The following is a 16911-nucleotide window of genomic DNA, read 5'->3' as shown; positions in this document are numbered from 1 at the left end:
GGGAGGATGAATAGTTCATAGTTAGAATATATCCCATGATTATTAGTTATTCAGAATTTATCAAGATTTATTAGTTATTAAGAATTTATCAAGATTTGTTCTATGCCTGAAACATTCATGACTTCCTTTCAGCCAATAAGGAAGCAAGATGAGTTGCAAAGTTCTCCGTGTTGGGTCTGTTCGCTCACTCAGGGTTTGCTATGTGGCTTATCTGTATCATGCATCAGACTCTGTCCTGGGGATTCCTGTCCCCAAAATGCCCTTGGGAAGCTTTCCTAGTTACAGTGCATTTTAGTTAACCTGAAGGCCTAATGATTTCTGTCAATTTCCTGTCAAAGTTTGCATTTGGTGGGCATAGGTCATTTGCAAAATGACATGTTATTTTGATTGATTAATATTTGGCCTCATATATATGCTTTCAGACTCATACTCTTAATTGTAAGGGAAGCATCTCTTGCATTTTTCTTTCCACTCATTATAGTGCCCAGAATCTGTACCCATCATCTGAAGTTTGTCCTGGGCTGTACATTGCTGGTTATCTAGTCTCCTAGGATGTAATCTTCCTTGATAACCAGTTATCAGAAATGCTGTATTCAATACCTCTGATCATACATTTGAAATACTTCTTGTATTGCATTGCCAGTGTGCTTAGTATCCCTAGTGATTTTGTTTGCAGGTCTGACGTGGCTTAATTTCTATTGAGTCTGTGATTCCTTCAATCACATACTTATATGCCAGTCAGTAAGTTCAGGCAATGTCATAACTTTCTAGGAAGACTACTGAAAACCTGTGTCTTCCTGTTATTAAAAAATATATTATACCTACCTCGGAGGGAAAAAATGTAATTAGACAGACTTGATTCTAAATACTGGTAATGCCAATATTATTACTTTTTTTTTCATTTATTTATTTAACAAACATTCATTGAGTGCTTGCTACAGGCCCAACAAAGTCCTAAGCACTGGTGAGTCAGGGGTCAACAAAGCAGAGCAAGCATAGAGGCCAAGAAATGTCTCTTTCTCTCATGAGCTCTGTACACTCTTAGGAAGAGAGAGCAGTCCAAAATCACACATATGAAATATCAACAAGTGATGTTAGAAGACCAGCGGAGTTTATCTGGGTGACAGGCCAACAAAGGCTTATCAGATGAAGTGCCACTGCACTGAGCCTACAGAAAGAGTGCAGCGAGTAGGTTATAGGGTGTTGGAAGGGCATTTCAGACTGAGGGAATGGCATGTCCAGAGCCTGTGGTGTAAGTGGGCAGGGTGAGAAGAAGGATTTGGCCAAAGACAAGCTGGACTAGAATGGATAATTGGGAGGTAAGCTTTGAGAGAGGCCAGGTAAGAAGAACTTTGTGCCAGTAGGTAAGTGGCACTGTAACTTTGAATATATCAGTCACTTTCTACATCTCAATTTAACATCTAGAAAGCAGGAGTAATGGCACCCATCATCCTGCAGAGTGGTTACTAGGATACATGAAACGATAGCAGGTCAGTTGCCATTCTTAGATGTAGTAGAGCCTCAATAAATGGTCGTCATTGATTATTTTTGAACTTACTGGGCAGTGAACTACATTATATGAAAATATTAATAATATCTCATCTTGAGAAAGTATTGATAATAATTTCAAACCACTGAAAGTTTGGTGTGTTTTCCATAATCACACACACACCCACACACACACACACCACACACACCAGAGATAGCAAAGTGAAAATTAAGGGAGGCATATGTGAAATGTGCAGACTGGCGTGGCTATGGATATTGGGGACTTACTGCATGCGGACAGAACTCTGGCTGCTCCAGAGACTCAACACACCCTCATCCCCCAGAAGATTCCACTGTGTAGATCTGTTTTCTTTTCCTTTCTTTCAGGTCGTTCTTCCTTTAATTGATCAGTATTTCAAAAACCACCGTTTATACTTCTTATCTGCAGCAAGCAGACCTCTCTGTTCTGGAGGACATGCATCAAACAAAGAGAAAGAAATGGTGACTAGGTAAACAGCTATAAAAAATAACAACTGTTGTTTGAGTTAAGTGTATTTGCATTTGAGAAAGCACATCTCAGGATCTTGAAGTAGCAGCAGGCAGAGGGCTCCCCCATCGTCCCTGGCTCCTGGCCCCTGACCCCTTGGAATGAGGATGGTTTGGGCAGGTTAATACATGTGTTCTAGGTATTGAGTTTTCATATATTTTATCTGCCACATGTAATGTTAAATAGAAGGAACAAAATACTACAAATAGAGGCCCGAGTTGCATCCATGTATTAGTATTTTTGATGCATGATGCTTTTAACATTGATTTCTTTAAAATATGTTCAAATCAAATGTTTTTGCCAGCCTATAGTTTTCAGGAGGGTAGAATCTCATGTACAGAAATTATAATTTTAAATTTGTAAAAACAAAAAAAAAATGGCCAATCTTGGAACAAAGTGAAGTAAACATATATACTTCCTGAAGATTTCCCTGCATACCACTCAAGCCAGTGTCCCAGCAGTGCTTTCTCATTTCTGTTTAAACCCACATATTCTTCAGAGATTTATTTGTGATTTTAAGTCTGAGTCCTCAGAATTCTGCCAGAACTTGGTATACGTGAGACTCAATTACTGAGAGAGTCTGCTTCTGTATTACATTGCACAGGGCTCCATACCAAGCTTTTAGAGTATATTCGAAAAAAGTTCTGTACGAAGGAGTGCCTTTTATCAAGCAGAATACAGGCTTTCCTTGGACTTGACTTTTTTTTTTTTTAAATCTATTGCTGTTTTAGCAGTATTATTACAAATTTTATGGCCTAAAAATGGATGCTTTATTATCTCAAAGTATCTGTGAATCTGGACACTGGGCACAGCTTAACTGGGTCCTCTGTAAGGGTGCAGTCATAGTGTTGACCAGGCCTGAGTTGTGACCAGCACTTTGCCTGGAAAATAGACCTCCTTTTCTTTCTTTCTTTCTTCCTTTTTTTTTTTTCTTTTAGACTTTCTGGTTTTAAGAGCAGTTTTAGTTTCAGAGCATGGGCTTGACTTTAATGACATGGCAGTGCAGTATCCACCTATTGATACAGAGATGAGGTTGAATGTGGACTGTTACCAGAGAGTAAAGATGAGGTTGCTATGGATGGAACACTAGGGATGGAATTTTAAGCTCATCTCTTTTCTCAAATTAATTGTCTGTTTCCCCAACCAACAACTAGCAAGTGGTGTGATACAGGGTTGCCACACCATTAAAAATGTTTCCAAACTTCAAATAATAATCTTCCTGGGGGTTCCCATTGTGGCTCGCAGAAACAAACCCAGTTACTATCTGTGAGTTTGATCCCTGGCTTCACTCAGTGAGTGAAGGATCTGGTGGTGTTGTGAGCTGTGGTGTAGGTTGCATACATGGCTCAGGTTTAGCGTTGCTGTGGCTGTGGCGTAGGCCAGCAGCTGCAGCTCCCATTCGACCCCTAGCCTGGAAACTTTCTTATGCCAAACCTGTAATCTTAAAACAAAACAAACAAACAAAACTTTCTGGGAGTTCTCATTGTGGCTTAGAAGGATAAAAACATGACTAGTATTCATGAGAATGTAGGTTCAATTCCTGGCCCTGCTCAGTGAATTAAGGATCTGGCATTGCCACAAGCTGTAGCATAGGTCACAGATGTGGCTCAGATCTGGCATCGCTGTGGCTGTGACGCAGGCCTGAAGCTGCAGCTCTGATTCAACCCCTAGCTTAAGGAACTTCCAGAAGAAGAAAAAAAACACACCTTCCTGTGAAGTTGATAAAATTGATGATAGTTAAAATAACAAGAGTGTCCATCCCCACGACATAGTTGGTTTACACAAACTGTTCCAAAAGGAAAGGGAAGGAAGAGCTACTTTCTGAGATGTAAGGCCGCTCCTCCCCCGACTTTGGCTTGGCCTTCTTGCTGCCTTTTCTGGGAGAGAGTGCCCTGTCCCTTCTCATTTCCTGTGCACACTCACCACGTTGCTGGCCCAGGGTCCCCCTGTGGAATGTACATTACACATACAGTAGTTGGAAAGCACCTGGGGACCCAGTTACCATTAAACATCATGGGACCAGGGCTACGGCAGCATCTACTAGTCTCCCCTGGGTCCAGTTAGCCTTTGGTAACAGAAACTTGGTTCCTAGAGTGTGCTGTTAATTTCATGACTCTCAATTATGTAAATCAATAGCAAATACCATTAGATGATATAGAGGAAAAATATGAATAAAACTGCCAATTCTGTTCTTCCCTCTCCCCCTTTTATTGTGTTTGGCCCTCTCAGTTCAATTTGCAGTCTTAATCTAGGAACTATTCATTCACTACAGAAGTAACTCATCTCCCTTTGCCAACTCTAACCCTCACAGAACAAATCAGAAGAGCATCAGTATTCTGTGCGAGGCTCAGCTGATATAGTCTGAGGGACTTGCCCTACACTCTCTAATAACACTGCCTCAGCTTTTAATGATTTCAACTTCAGTTTTTTCTTCACCTCTTGGCAAGAGGCTTGGTGAATTTTGCTTCTCCCATTAACACTTTGGGAAAAAAAAAATGCATGTCATTAAAATTCCAACACATAAGACTGAGACCCATGATAACAGAAGTAACTTTTTCTTTAGAGTACTTTAATGCCAAACATAGAAGCATTTTACCTCAGGCAGAAAAATTCAGGGGTGAAAAAAAATGAGTAAAGTGATGGTAAATAAACTATGGTACCTGTTGTCCAGTCATTAGAATGATGATGGATACAAGTACGTACTAACTTAGGAAAATTATCGTTTAAAAAATAAATGTTCAAATAGTATCGATCTGGATTTCTAAAAAAACCCCTAAATTTGTATGTATAGAAAAGTGCTAGTAAGGAATAAATTTACTTTTAATAGTTATTTTTTGGTAGTATACTGTAGATTTTGTATTACAATTTTTATGTGTTCTCCACATTTTTAAAATGAAAAAAACCTTACATTTATAATCATAAAATATGTTTTAAAACAATCAGCATCACTATCACATTACCAAACACAAATTAAATAATTCTTTTGGCATGTTGAAATGGAATCACTGAAATTTATAAATTTCTTACCACTTCAGTTATATATTACTTCAGTGAGTAAAATAGGTAAAAAATAGGATAAAATAGGTATGAAGAAAACTGTCCCTGCTACTATATATAAACAAGCATACATTCATATACATGGTGGGCACTGCCGTGATCATTTTAATTGGTATTTAACAGTTGTGTGTAGCAGTAGTTGTCTGGGTCTAACTTAAATTCACAGTTGAAACCAGGTTGTCTCCATTAGTTGTTTAGATACCATCTGGCACTAGAAATATTCACTGAGCATTTCCTGTCTAAAGTTAGTACTTCATATCCACGAAGAGTTAGACATGATCTCTGCGCTCTAGGTGTGTGCTTGGCAGGACTAAGTATATGGAATAAATACTGTTGCAGTAGCAGAAAGCTGAGCAGTGCTGTGGGATTCACAGTGAAGTAAGACCACCTTGCATGGGTTGGATAGGCTAAAGATTTATGGAAGCCATGACATTCAAAATTGATCTTAAAGAACATGTAGGTCAGAGATTAAGAAAGAAGGATAATTTCAAGATAACAACGTAAAGCATATAAGCTGGTCATTTAGAGGAAATGTAGATTCATTATGGAACACGGTCATTGACAGTAACTGCCAAAATACAGTATCTTTTTTTTTAACCTTTTAAAACATTTTTTCCTCTTTTCTTTTCTTTCTTTCTTTCTTTCTTTTCTTTTTTTTTTTTTTTTTTTTTTTTTTTTTACATAACTCATTAACTCAGAAGCCATTGATTGATGCTTTTGAAATAGAGGATAGTCTGACAGCAAAGGTGGGATTGATAAGGTAGGGTAACTGGGTGGCCCTGGCAGGCATGAGGAGCTCTTGCAAGGATGCAGTCTGTTGTAACAGAAGTGCTGCCTCCTGTAGGTGGTGTTACACAGGGGTTTGTTCAGCAAGTATTCTGAATGCCTGCCATGGGCCACACACTGTCCTAAGTCTGAGGATAAACACACAGTTCCTAACTTTAGTGGTGACTTAGAAGTACAGCTGAGGAGAGGAGACACATACATTTCGAGCTGAAATAATACTACATTGTGATGAGGGTAAATGGACCATATATAGAACACAGGGTGTGTAGAGGGGGCATAAATGCAGCGAGGGGCTGGGTGTGAGAAACAGTGAAGGGAGGAAATCAGCATGCCTGGTGATGCATCCTGTGGAAAATAGGAAGGAGGAGGCCAGCCAGGGGCTGAGGATTCAGTGCTGAGTGTGTTTGGAACCATATCAGTATCACTCGCAAAACCAGGAAACTTCAGAAGCGCTAGTTTTGAGAAGAAGAGGTTAAATTTGGTGAAAGAAGTATTTATGGAAGGTATGTACGAATAAGTCATTCAACTGTAGATACCTAGCCCAAGTTGAAAATAGGTGTTTAGTTTAGGTGGCGAGGTCAGGGCCAGATATGACAGATCCGGGGGTTCTCCATACCCAGCTAATACGCAGAGCTCTGAAAGGAGATGAAACTAAAGTAGAACCAGAGAGAAGCAAAAAGGTCTGTACCAAAACTTGGAGAATGATTACACTGGGAGAGTTTTCAGAAGTGGGTCATTGAAGAGCACAGAGAATAGTTAACTAGAGAGGAAGGGGGAAATATTAACAAAACAGAATCCAGAGTTTCACAGATTTAAGTAGTTAATGATGTCGAGTATTGGAGAGAGCTCTCCAGGATGGAAACTGAAAGAGAGCTTATTAGGCTTGCTATTTAGAGGGTATTGAGAATTTCAAGAGTTTTTCAGGAGAGCAATGAGGTGGAAAACAGACTCACAGGCAATGAATCAATGAGAAGATTGCAGATGCAATATGAATTCCTAAGAATGGTAATAACAGAGATAGAAAAGGGATAACAGGATTATGGAAAATACTTTTAGGGAAACTGTAACAAAGCTTGTAATAATCAAACTTTATAGGCTGCTTAGAAACCATCCTTTGAGAGAAGAAGGGAGAGAGAGAAAACTTCTTTCCTGAGGACCTAGCTTTCTATAAATCTGTATTTCTCTCTGGTGGTACATCTGTTATTCAATAGAAATAGCCAGGGTTAGGAAGCTGCTGATCTTATAAGAAATCATTTTTCCCTGACAGATTCTCATACGTCACTTGGATCCCACAAAATGGGAGCTAGAGACGTTGTCTTTTCCATCATCACAAAAACATGCTGCGTCTAGGATTAAAACATAATCCTAGTTTTACAAATGTCAGCATCATCTCAGGATGTTTCATCCTGGATATGAGAAAGTTGTCAGAAAGGTAAAAGATAGCGCTTCCAAGAGACTGGATCCCAAGAATCCAAAATATGTACAATTCTAATATGGAATCAATCTGAAGATGGACACAGACCCTTGTTGAGTTAACAAACATGAAGCTCAGAGGAGGAGAGCGCCTAGAGAAAGTTGCTTTTGTTTTGCCTTTGTTTCAATGAAAGCATAAATAATGCAGCCCAGGGGGCAAAATTTTCTTCTTATGTCTAACATCTACTGGAATCGATCATGGTTTTAGAAAAATTTAGCCCTGATGAGAGATCTCCCAAGACCTCAGATTCTCTTAAGCAATTGCATATGACTTTTCTTGGAAAAGCTACACCACGCCCTATAAAATTAATTTTTACCAATAAATTATTTCACATTGTTATCAGTGTGAGAGATGGTGGCCAAAACTTACCCAAAAGTGGTTGACATCACCAGCATGATTCCGTCTCCCATCTCCCATTCTGCCATGAGCAGTTGCCTTCCTTTTATTTCTGGGGCATAACCTGTGTCCCCAGTCCTGACCAGTGTACATCCTCCGCACAGTGCTGGTAATAAGAAAGCTTTGTAGGAGAGGACGGGGCTGTGAAGATACAGCTGTTGCCATGACGGGGAAAATCAAGCTGAGTGTGGGCAGTGCTGTACATGTGGTAGGTTCTGGCTCTGGAGAGCCTGTGCTTTTTGAGAGTTCAGAAGAGTGTGGGTTGATATGAAAATTACATCAGTTGTAATTTGGGATGTCAAGTGTCACAATAGATATTTGCATGTGGCCCCTGGCTGGGAGGGACTTCTTTCAACTTGGGTGGGGAGTGGCGAAGGAGTGTCAGGTGTTAGAAGAGGCTTCTTTGAGTCAACGTGTCCTGAGCTGAATCCTGAGGGACATGTAGAAGAGATCATGGTGTGGGAGTCGGGGGGGGGGTGGTTCCTGAGATTAGGGGCTTGCCAGAAACCCACCAGACTGAGGCCTGGTGACAGATAAGATAGGACAATAGCAGGTGTTGCCCAGGTTCTGGGTTCTGATCCAAGCTTTGGCATATTCTAGTGCTCTCACTAAAGGCTGACTTAGAGCCACCCATATTTGGCATCTCCCATTGCTGGTTGGCAAGGACAGGAAGACCCAGGAACTCTAGAGAGATAAGAAATCCGTTCAACTAATGCATTTGCATTAGAAGCCCTTTAAGTGGTCACATGTGTAATGTTTTTCCCTGAATGATTATTAGTTATTTAAATTCTGTCTCTAGTTCATTGTGTTCAAATTCACTGGATGCTTTGGTATATGTGTAAGGAGTGTGGTCAAAGTCAGGGAGAAGGAAAATTCAAATAAAACATGCTAAAACTGAAAGTAACATTTTATGCCCCAGATATCATACTTGCATTGTTAAATAATGTGCATAACAATGATAACAACAAATTCTAGAATTTCAGTAGTCCTTGGGAGTAGACAAAATTAAATTTTTTCCTTATGGTTTTCTAGTAGTTATATTCTTGTGGGGTTCATATAGATTGCTTTTATATTAATTAGCTTTGCTTTCAATTTTTTTTTGGTTCCTTTACTTATAATATGTGCTTTTTTAACCATGTTTGTTAAAGATATGCACTCAAAGACTCTTTCTTTAATACCTTTACTCCACATTCTGCTCAGAGAATTGATTCTTTCTGCGTGACATCATGTTGCTTTTTCCGGCTCATATATCAGCTGTTTATTTTTCTTTTTTTCTTCTTCTTCTTTTTTTGGTTTTATTTTATTTTAATTTAATTTCTCCTGTCTTTTCTATCTTCCCTTCCCCCTTTCCCTTTTCTCTTTTGTTTTTCTTTTGTCTTCAGCCTATTCTGCAAACTTGGAGTTCTTGTCAGGCATAGGATTTCACTATTTGGTAAGGAGACCCTTGAACAAATACTAGCATGGCCGTCACTTGGTTTTCTTTGCCATTTTTGCACTGTGTTGTGTGCTGCTATGTTGCATGAATGCATGTTTGCATGGCTGCATGCATGGTCGTCTTAGGCCAAGATACGCTCCTCAAGGTTGTTTATAAGTAGCATTAAATATGGTGAAATTAAAGACTGGAACTTTCTGTACTAGTCCAAAGCACATTTGACCGTCAAAAGGTTTTATATTATTCAAGAGTCAATGGATGAAAACGGCAGCTTCTGCCAAATTTTATTTCAGAGAAGTAAAGCAGTACTAGGCCCCGGAATTTGTGTGTGGTTGTCTTCTGATAGATTAAGTAAAGAGCTATTATACATCAACAACTTTTAACTGCACTTACTTTTTGAATGCTCTTGACTACAGATTTGCATGTCAACTATATTCAGGACGTTGGAGCTTCATAGTAAAGACAGTGAGGCTGGATTTGGCAAAAGCGACCATTCTAGCACCCCTCACCCCAAATCAGTCAGTTTGTTTCATTTCTGAAATTCACAGAGCTGAAGCTCATGTTCCCAAACACCTGCCTTCCAACAGCCATGCGGGGTAGTCACTCACTTTCCACAGACTTGCCTTACTGTGGGGCTCTCGGATTTATAGCAGTTGGCAGAATTTGTGTTTTATACTTCTCTGCATCTGCTCGAATAAACTGTCAAGGCAAATTTTAGCCCAGTGCTTCATAGGTATTGAGACAGTGTTGGGGTGACTTCAGTAAGGAAATATTGAGTGTATTGATGGAGATGTTATAAGTCCTGTTTCGTTCACAGGAAAACCTAAGGATTACGTCATTTCTGTAAAAGCCACAATGAATAAACTGAGGAATAGATACATGTGGCATGTGTATGTGTGTATATATGCAAGTAACCTTTATGTGCTTTACAGCATTTTGTTTCTTAAGAAATAACAGTTTCTGGAGGTGATTACTTAATGCTGTATTTGATTTATAATGTATTATAGTCAATATTTGCGTGCTCTTAAGATATAGTCCCCATAAATTGTCTGAGTTTTTGCATGAATGTTTCACCTACCCCAATTTAATGGGGAAATGATCTTCAGAATGATTTCCAGTTGACTTACTTTTGTTGACTTCTCTTTGCCATAGAAAAATTTCTGTGGTAATCATTCACACAAAACTTTCGTGTACTCTATAACCTTCTCATAATAGCCATGGATTCAAAAATTCTCCATTCATCTTTAGAGAGTACTATCTAATGACATAGAGCTCTGATGGGGACCTCATAATAATACTATGTTGTGCTGTCTCTGGCTTCTTACATATTGTAACATTTTGGTTTCCTATAGCTCAGTATAATTTCATTTTTTAAAAAATGTGAGGTATTCCATATGTACTGCAAAGTACATGAATCTTAAGGACAGCTTGATGACATACAGCTTGATGACATTTGACATGTATCTGACCATTTTCTCAGGTCAAGACAGAATATTTCCAACATCCCAGAAGCCTGCCTTGTTCCATTTCCCAGTTTATAACCCTCTGCAAAGGAACTATGTGTAAACTCATCTATTGCTCTGCTAAAGTAGACTTCCATTACCATGTCTGGATTTTGCCTGTTGTTTAATCTCATTTTTTCCCTTTTGACTATATTCAAGGTTTAGCAATTGAAGGTATTTGCATAATATAACTTGTCATATTAACAAATCAGAAGAGAATTGAGTTTTAACATTCATTCTATCTCTCAGTGGTTCTGATTTTTAATTTAGGCATTGTATATTAATCTTTTGCCTTTAGATATGGTTATTTTTATTTTAAACAGGAATTTATTGGAAAGCTACTGTGTGTCTTTATCTCAAAAGTATTTGAATGCCTTCTTTATGTTATTCTAGTGTCTTATTGTTATTGTTTCCAATTTGCTTGTAAAATAATCAAAATCACGAAGACTTTCTTAATCAAATATATTATAATACAGACTTGTGGGAGTGTTAGCATGTTTAAGTCCTAGACATCTAAACTTTACCTGTTACATAACTTGCTTTTAGTTGTTAACATGATGTCCTAGGGAGAATAATGGGCTTTGAATCAGAAAACCTATATGTAAATCCTACATTTGTAACTAATCCAGCTAAATGATTTGCACAAAAGATTTAACTTCTCTAAGCCTTTTTTTTTTAATTTTTAAACTAAACAACTGCTACTTTAGAGATCTAGAGCAAATCAAATCTCATGAGATGATGAATGTTAAAGTGCTATGTAAACTATACCTTACAACTTTCAAATCTAAGTAGTCTTAGTCTTATTTGTACAGTTTTTATTTATATAGTTCAAATTACATACAGACTAAACTAGGGGACTTGGATGTTGAAAACAGATGCATGGTGAAGTCTTTATAATCGGACCATTTCCAGATCAAAGCAGAAGTGTATAACCCATGTATTTACTTTTATACCATTATGGATTTTCCCTTAAGAGAGAGACCTTAGAGCATATATATAGTGGTCACATGTATATAGACATATGAATCTCTGCTTTTCTCTTTCACCCAATCTTTATATTTTTTCCCCTGTATTCTGGCAGACAGTAAAGTGAATGGTGAAAATGTTTTCCCTGTACTTAATTCAAAAAATTGCTCATGATCTTAACAAAGGATAAATTAAGGCAGAAGTGAAAGTTGAGATTAGCAAAGAAATACTTGACTTTGTGTCAAGGAGCAAAAATAAAGATATAAAAAGAGATACATCAATCTTAAACATGTCAGGAAGGTGGGATTGGAGTCAAGGGGGGAGGCTTGAAATAAACCAGAAGACAAAACTCTTGTCCTGATATGGGTAATTGTGGGGAGCTGAGTTTGATTGGCAATGGAATATTTATTCCAAAGTGGCTGCCAGATTGCAGTTCTATCTCCACACCTCATCTCTAGTTCATAGATTTTTCTAATACATAAAGCGAGGTTTCTCAAAACTTGGACTTCCATATTTGTGTATACATTCTGTTTACTTTAAAATATCTTCTGCACCTTGAAGCATGCTGAGAATTAAAGAGATCAATCATGGTTTTTATGCCTCATATATTCCTTTTCAGGTGTTGAAACCATTTCATTTTAATTTGAAAAAGGGTTTTTCGAAAAGGGGAAGCCATATAGCCTGCACAAGTAAAGTATCTATTAAAATACTTTGTGCAGAAGTTCCCATTGTGGAAACCAATCCGACTAGGAACCATGAGGTTGCAGGTTCAATTCCTAGCCTCTCTCAGTGGGTTAAGGATCCAGTGTTGCTGTGAGCTGTGATGTAGGTTGCAGACGTGGCTTGGATCTGGCATTGCTGTGGCTCCGGCTAAGCTGGCAACTACAGCTCCGATTAGACCCCTAGCCTGGGAACCTCCATATGCCACGGGTGCAGCCCTAGAAAAGGACAAAAAAGCCAAAAAAAAAAAAACTTTGTGGAAAAAAAATAGTAAGAAAAAGAGCATCTCTTTTATATAGAGTCTTCCCTTTTGCATTCTGAAATGCTTGCTGGTGATTACAAGTTGGCCAACTCTTGTATTTTGGAAAATCAGTTAGGACTGGGTAAGACCCAGACAGGTCAAGGAGGAATAAGGATCCATTTGCATTTTCAAGGTCACGTTGTTGACTAACAAAGTGTTGCTCTTAATCCCACCATTTCCCCTCACTTTTGCTTAGTGGAAATTCTGATTCTCTAACTGCCTAATTGTAAAACAATTAGAGAATACTTAAGATCTGCTATGACAGCCTATTTAGGACTTCTGGTCCTGTTTAGAAGAAGGAGAATCTGGTACCAGAACTCAGATAAGAATGTGATGGTGCACTGATGTTTAAGATTTATTTTTACTTGTGCAAATAAATCCAGTGTCTTAGGGACACTCATTTTGTGCATTTATTCAGTAGACATTTATTATGTCTCTACTGTGTGGGAGGCATTCTCTTAGGCTATGAGGATGGGAAAAAATGAAGATTTCTTTACCTCTCCACTGCTACCACTCCCAGCCAGTCCATGGGTGTCTTTCACCTGCACTCCTCCTGGAACACACTAACCTTTCTCAGGGGATCCCCTCTTGCCCTTCTAAACTGGGCTCTAAAACAATCATATCTTCTCCTCCACCCTGCCAAGCACACACACACACCAGCCTCTCAAATAACTAAATTGACTCCTGTATATCCAGTGGCTTCCCATTTCTATAGAAGAAAGATGAGAATTCTTAATCTGACCACGTTAGTTTTTCCTGATCTACCCCCCGTGTACCACTCCATCCTCATTCTCCATCCTCATTCTTGCTTCCTCCCTGTATCTCAGCTGAAGTGGCCTTCTCTCTGCTCCTCAATAGTGTTATATTCCTTTCTGCCCAGGGTCTTTGCCCGGGCTGTAATTACTGACTGATGTGGGGCCCCCTACCTCACACCCCCTCTCCAGTCCCTCACACCCAGGGTGAGTTAGCTACTCATTCTTCAAACTCCAACCTAAATGGAAAATGATTATGTATACATTCTCAGAGCTGTGTACAACTTTTCATGCATTCACCCATGATGATACTTAATTAACTTCTCTCTCTGGTACAAAACTCTGAGCTCTTTGAGGGCTTTTTTTTTTTTTTTTTTTTTTTTTTTTTTCTTTCTTTCTTTCTTTCTTTCTTTCTTTCGTATCCTCAGAGCCTAACAGGAAGTCTGGCACATAGTAGCTCTTTTATAAATATCTAATGACTGAATGAGTCAACCAAACAGGTCCTACCTTTAAGAAGCCAACAGTCTGATAGAGAAGATAGACAAGTCAGCAGATTGCTTGCTATGATGAGATAAGTGCTCTCAATTTGGAATTTTCTTACATTTACAAATAACCCAGACCTTATATTTTTTTCTTGAGATTAAGAAAAATGGAATATCCACATATCTCACAATTTATGAGAATCACTTTTTTAAAAATTCCTTAAGCTGTGCCTGAAAACACTTAGGGCACTTACATTGAAAAGAAAGTAACACATAATTAATGACCCTTCAAAGAACAAGATCATTAAACTCTACCAACAATAATCCTTTCAGTTGAAGGAGCTGTTTGAGAAGTCCAGCACAAAATAGTTATTTAAGGGCGTTTTCTACTTTCCTGTTTTCTGGTGAATTTTTAATGTATTAGCAAGATGCTAAATTATCCAGAGATCACTCAGATTTCCTGGAGAATTTCCAGACTTGATAACAAGAGAGATTTCTAGGAATGCCTGGAATACAGCAAGCATTTTGTAAGCATAACGAGCATCATAATCCAGTATCTCTTCTGACTGACCTCAGTGACGCTAGAACTCAAAATTTCATAAAATTAATATAGCTCCAATATTAGCTTCAGGAATACTGGACAGGAATTAACCTGTGTTTAAATGAAGCAGTAGGTCTAGTTAAAATATTTGTTTCCCCCCGGCTCAGGTGAGTATGACTGATTTAATACATTGGTGCCTAAACCTTAATGTTATTTTAAAAAGAGTTTTAATAGTAAATGAAGTTAATATAGTGAATTCTATCAATTGGTATCTCTCCCTGATTAAAAAAAAGTGATGTTTACATTGATTTTTCTGTTGTTCCCTGTCTCAACCCTATTCGTGTATTTAAATGAGGAGCTATCTTGTATTAGGAGATACTAGAAAATTAGTATGGTCACCCCTCTATATAAGTAGGTCGTGTATCTATGGAGTCAAATAATTGGGGATCAAAAACATTTGAAAAAAAATAATTCCAGATAGTTCCAAAAAACAACACCTGAATTCACCATGCCTCAACAAATATTTGCAGAGCATTTACATTGTATTATATGGTCTGAGTAATATAGAGATGCTTTAAAGCACAAAGGAGGATGTATGTAGGCTATATGTAAATTTTATATACCATTTTATACCAGGAACTTAAGCATCCTTGGATTTTGGTATTGGGAGAGGGTCTTGGAACCAGTCCCCTGCAGATACTGAGGAACAGCTGTATATGATCGTGTTATCCCTAAAAAGTTCTTGTGTTTGTTAAATAGGACACATATAATGAAAGGAAAGTCATTTTAAAGCACTAAGAATCTCTGAGGTATGTGAGAACTGAATGTGTCACTATGCTGAGAATTTAATGGTTTAATCTGCTACTCTTGCTGGTCGTTTTTATTCATCACTAGAGGATCATTAAGGTGTTATCTGACTTGAAAATTATGTAGTTTTATGAAAATATATATGGTAAAGGGGCTTCCTGGATTAGATTTGCTGTATAAAAAATAACCTAATTCTTGGAGTTCCCGCTGTGGTGCAATGGGATCAGCAGCATCATTGCAGTGCCAGGATGCAGGTTCGATCCCTGCTCAGCACATTGGGTTAAGGATCCAGTGTTGCCACAACTGTTGTATAGGTTGCACCTGTAGCAGGGATCTGATCCCTAGCCCTGAACTCTATGTGCTGTGGAGATGCCAAAAAAGAAAAACAAAACAATACCAAAAAGACCTGATTTTTATGCAGAGTAAATACCAGACTCAAATACCTCTAATGAAAATAGCATCAGAAGATCATATTAGAGAGAGAGATACTTCATTTCATTTCAACAGATCACTCTGAGAGCATTCCCTGACTTTGAGACAAATGAATAGAATGTGTAATTATCTAAAATATACCCTCAGTTTAACTGAAACTTCTGAAACACCAAATTTCAGTTTCGGTATTCTTTTCAATATCATTGGCTACCGAAGTAATAAAATCTCTGGCAGTGTTCAGTTTCTCACTCCTCATAATTTTAAGAGAAATTTCACCTTTTAGGATAATTTTATCTCATGTTATTAATGAGGATTTTTCCAAGATTAATCATTTTTTTCAAAGAAGAGAATATAATGAGATATTATGTCAGATATCATGTTGGAAAAGTAAAGAAAAATAAATATGAGAATGAGTATTACTGTTTTCTCAGAGGAAAGCAACAGTCTGAGAATACACACTATATCACATTATGAGATAGAGGTGGTACATAATATATCAAATTTTGCATAACATTGAAAATCCGTGAATTATAGAAGCCTTATATTAAAAACCATAAAGCAATTGGGATTAAAATACAAAAATAATATTTTGACTCTTAGCTTTGTTATTATTTAGAAAGTTGTATTAGTTTATGAGAGTTGGTAATGTTTTTAAAAATCCAGTGCTCGCTATCTATTGTTAATTAGATTCAGGTATGAGCTGTGATTTTAATCCCTTTTATGCTCACACACAGATGCAAAAACACACAATCTTAAAGATAAGTAGGTGATTCATAAGTGCTTCTCTTAGTGTTTCGAGGTAATGAGAGGAATATTTGAAGGCAAAAGAAATAGTTTGAATATAGAAAAGACATGAGCTGAAAGTATCAAACTTTTGGTTTTTATATTAAAAGCAGTTAAGAAGCTACATATAGTTAAGTTCCTGAAAATATAATCATCACTTTAAAATTTTACCATCTTACTATGCTTCGACTAGCCCTTTTTTTTCTTATTAATAGCATGATTGACAGTTCTGATTATGGTGACTTGGCTAGCCTTAAGAAGGACCATTTTCAGCTTACTATTGTATTTAAAAGCTTTACTCACTGCATGCTTTATCTCAAGACTCACCATTACTTTAGGCTCTTACCATGCCAAGTGCCAATAAAATTGATTCTTTTGCTTGGTCCACCCATTAAAATGCCGAAGATTCAATGAGTACTTTTCCTGCATTTCTTAGGGTCCTTTT

At 37.8% G+C, this 16911-nt stretch overlaps 1 protein-coding gene across 1 annotated transcript in view; it reads left to right on the top strand.

The window, feature by feature from the left end:
• The window catches only part of RYR2 (ryanodine receptor 2), a 754552-nt gene that overhangs the window by 591599 nt on the left and 146042 nt on the right, over positions 1-16911 (top strand). Inside the window, 2 exon segments of the mRNA XM_021072683.1 lie at positions 1876-1997; positions 9131-9180. Of these exon segments, the coding sequence (XP_020928342.1) occupies positions 1876-1997; positions 9131-9180 (172 nt within the window).

This window comes from Sus scrofa, chromosome 14 (genome assembly GCF_000003025.6).
Source record: "Sus scrofa isolate TJ Tabasco breed Duroc chromosome 14, Sscrofa11.1, whole genome shotgun sequence".
NCBI classification, from domain to species: Eukaryota; Metazoa; Chordata; class Mammalia; order Artiodactyla; family Suidae; genus Sus; species Sus scrofa.
Note: the sequence above shows the minus strand (reverse complement) of the source record. Positions and strands in the feature narration are given on the sequence as shown.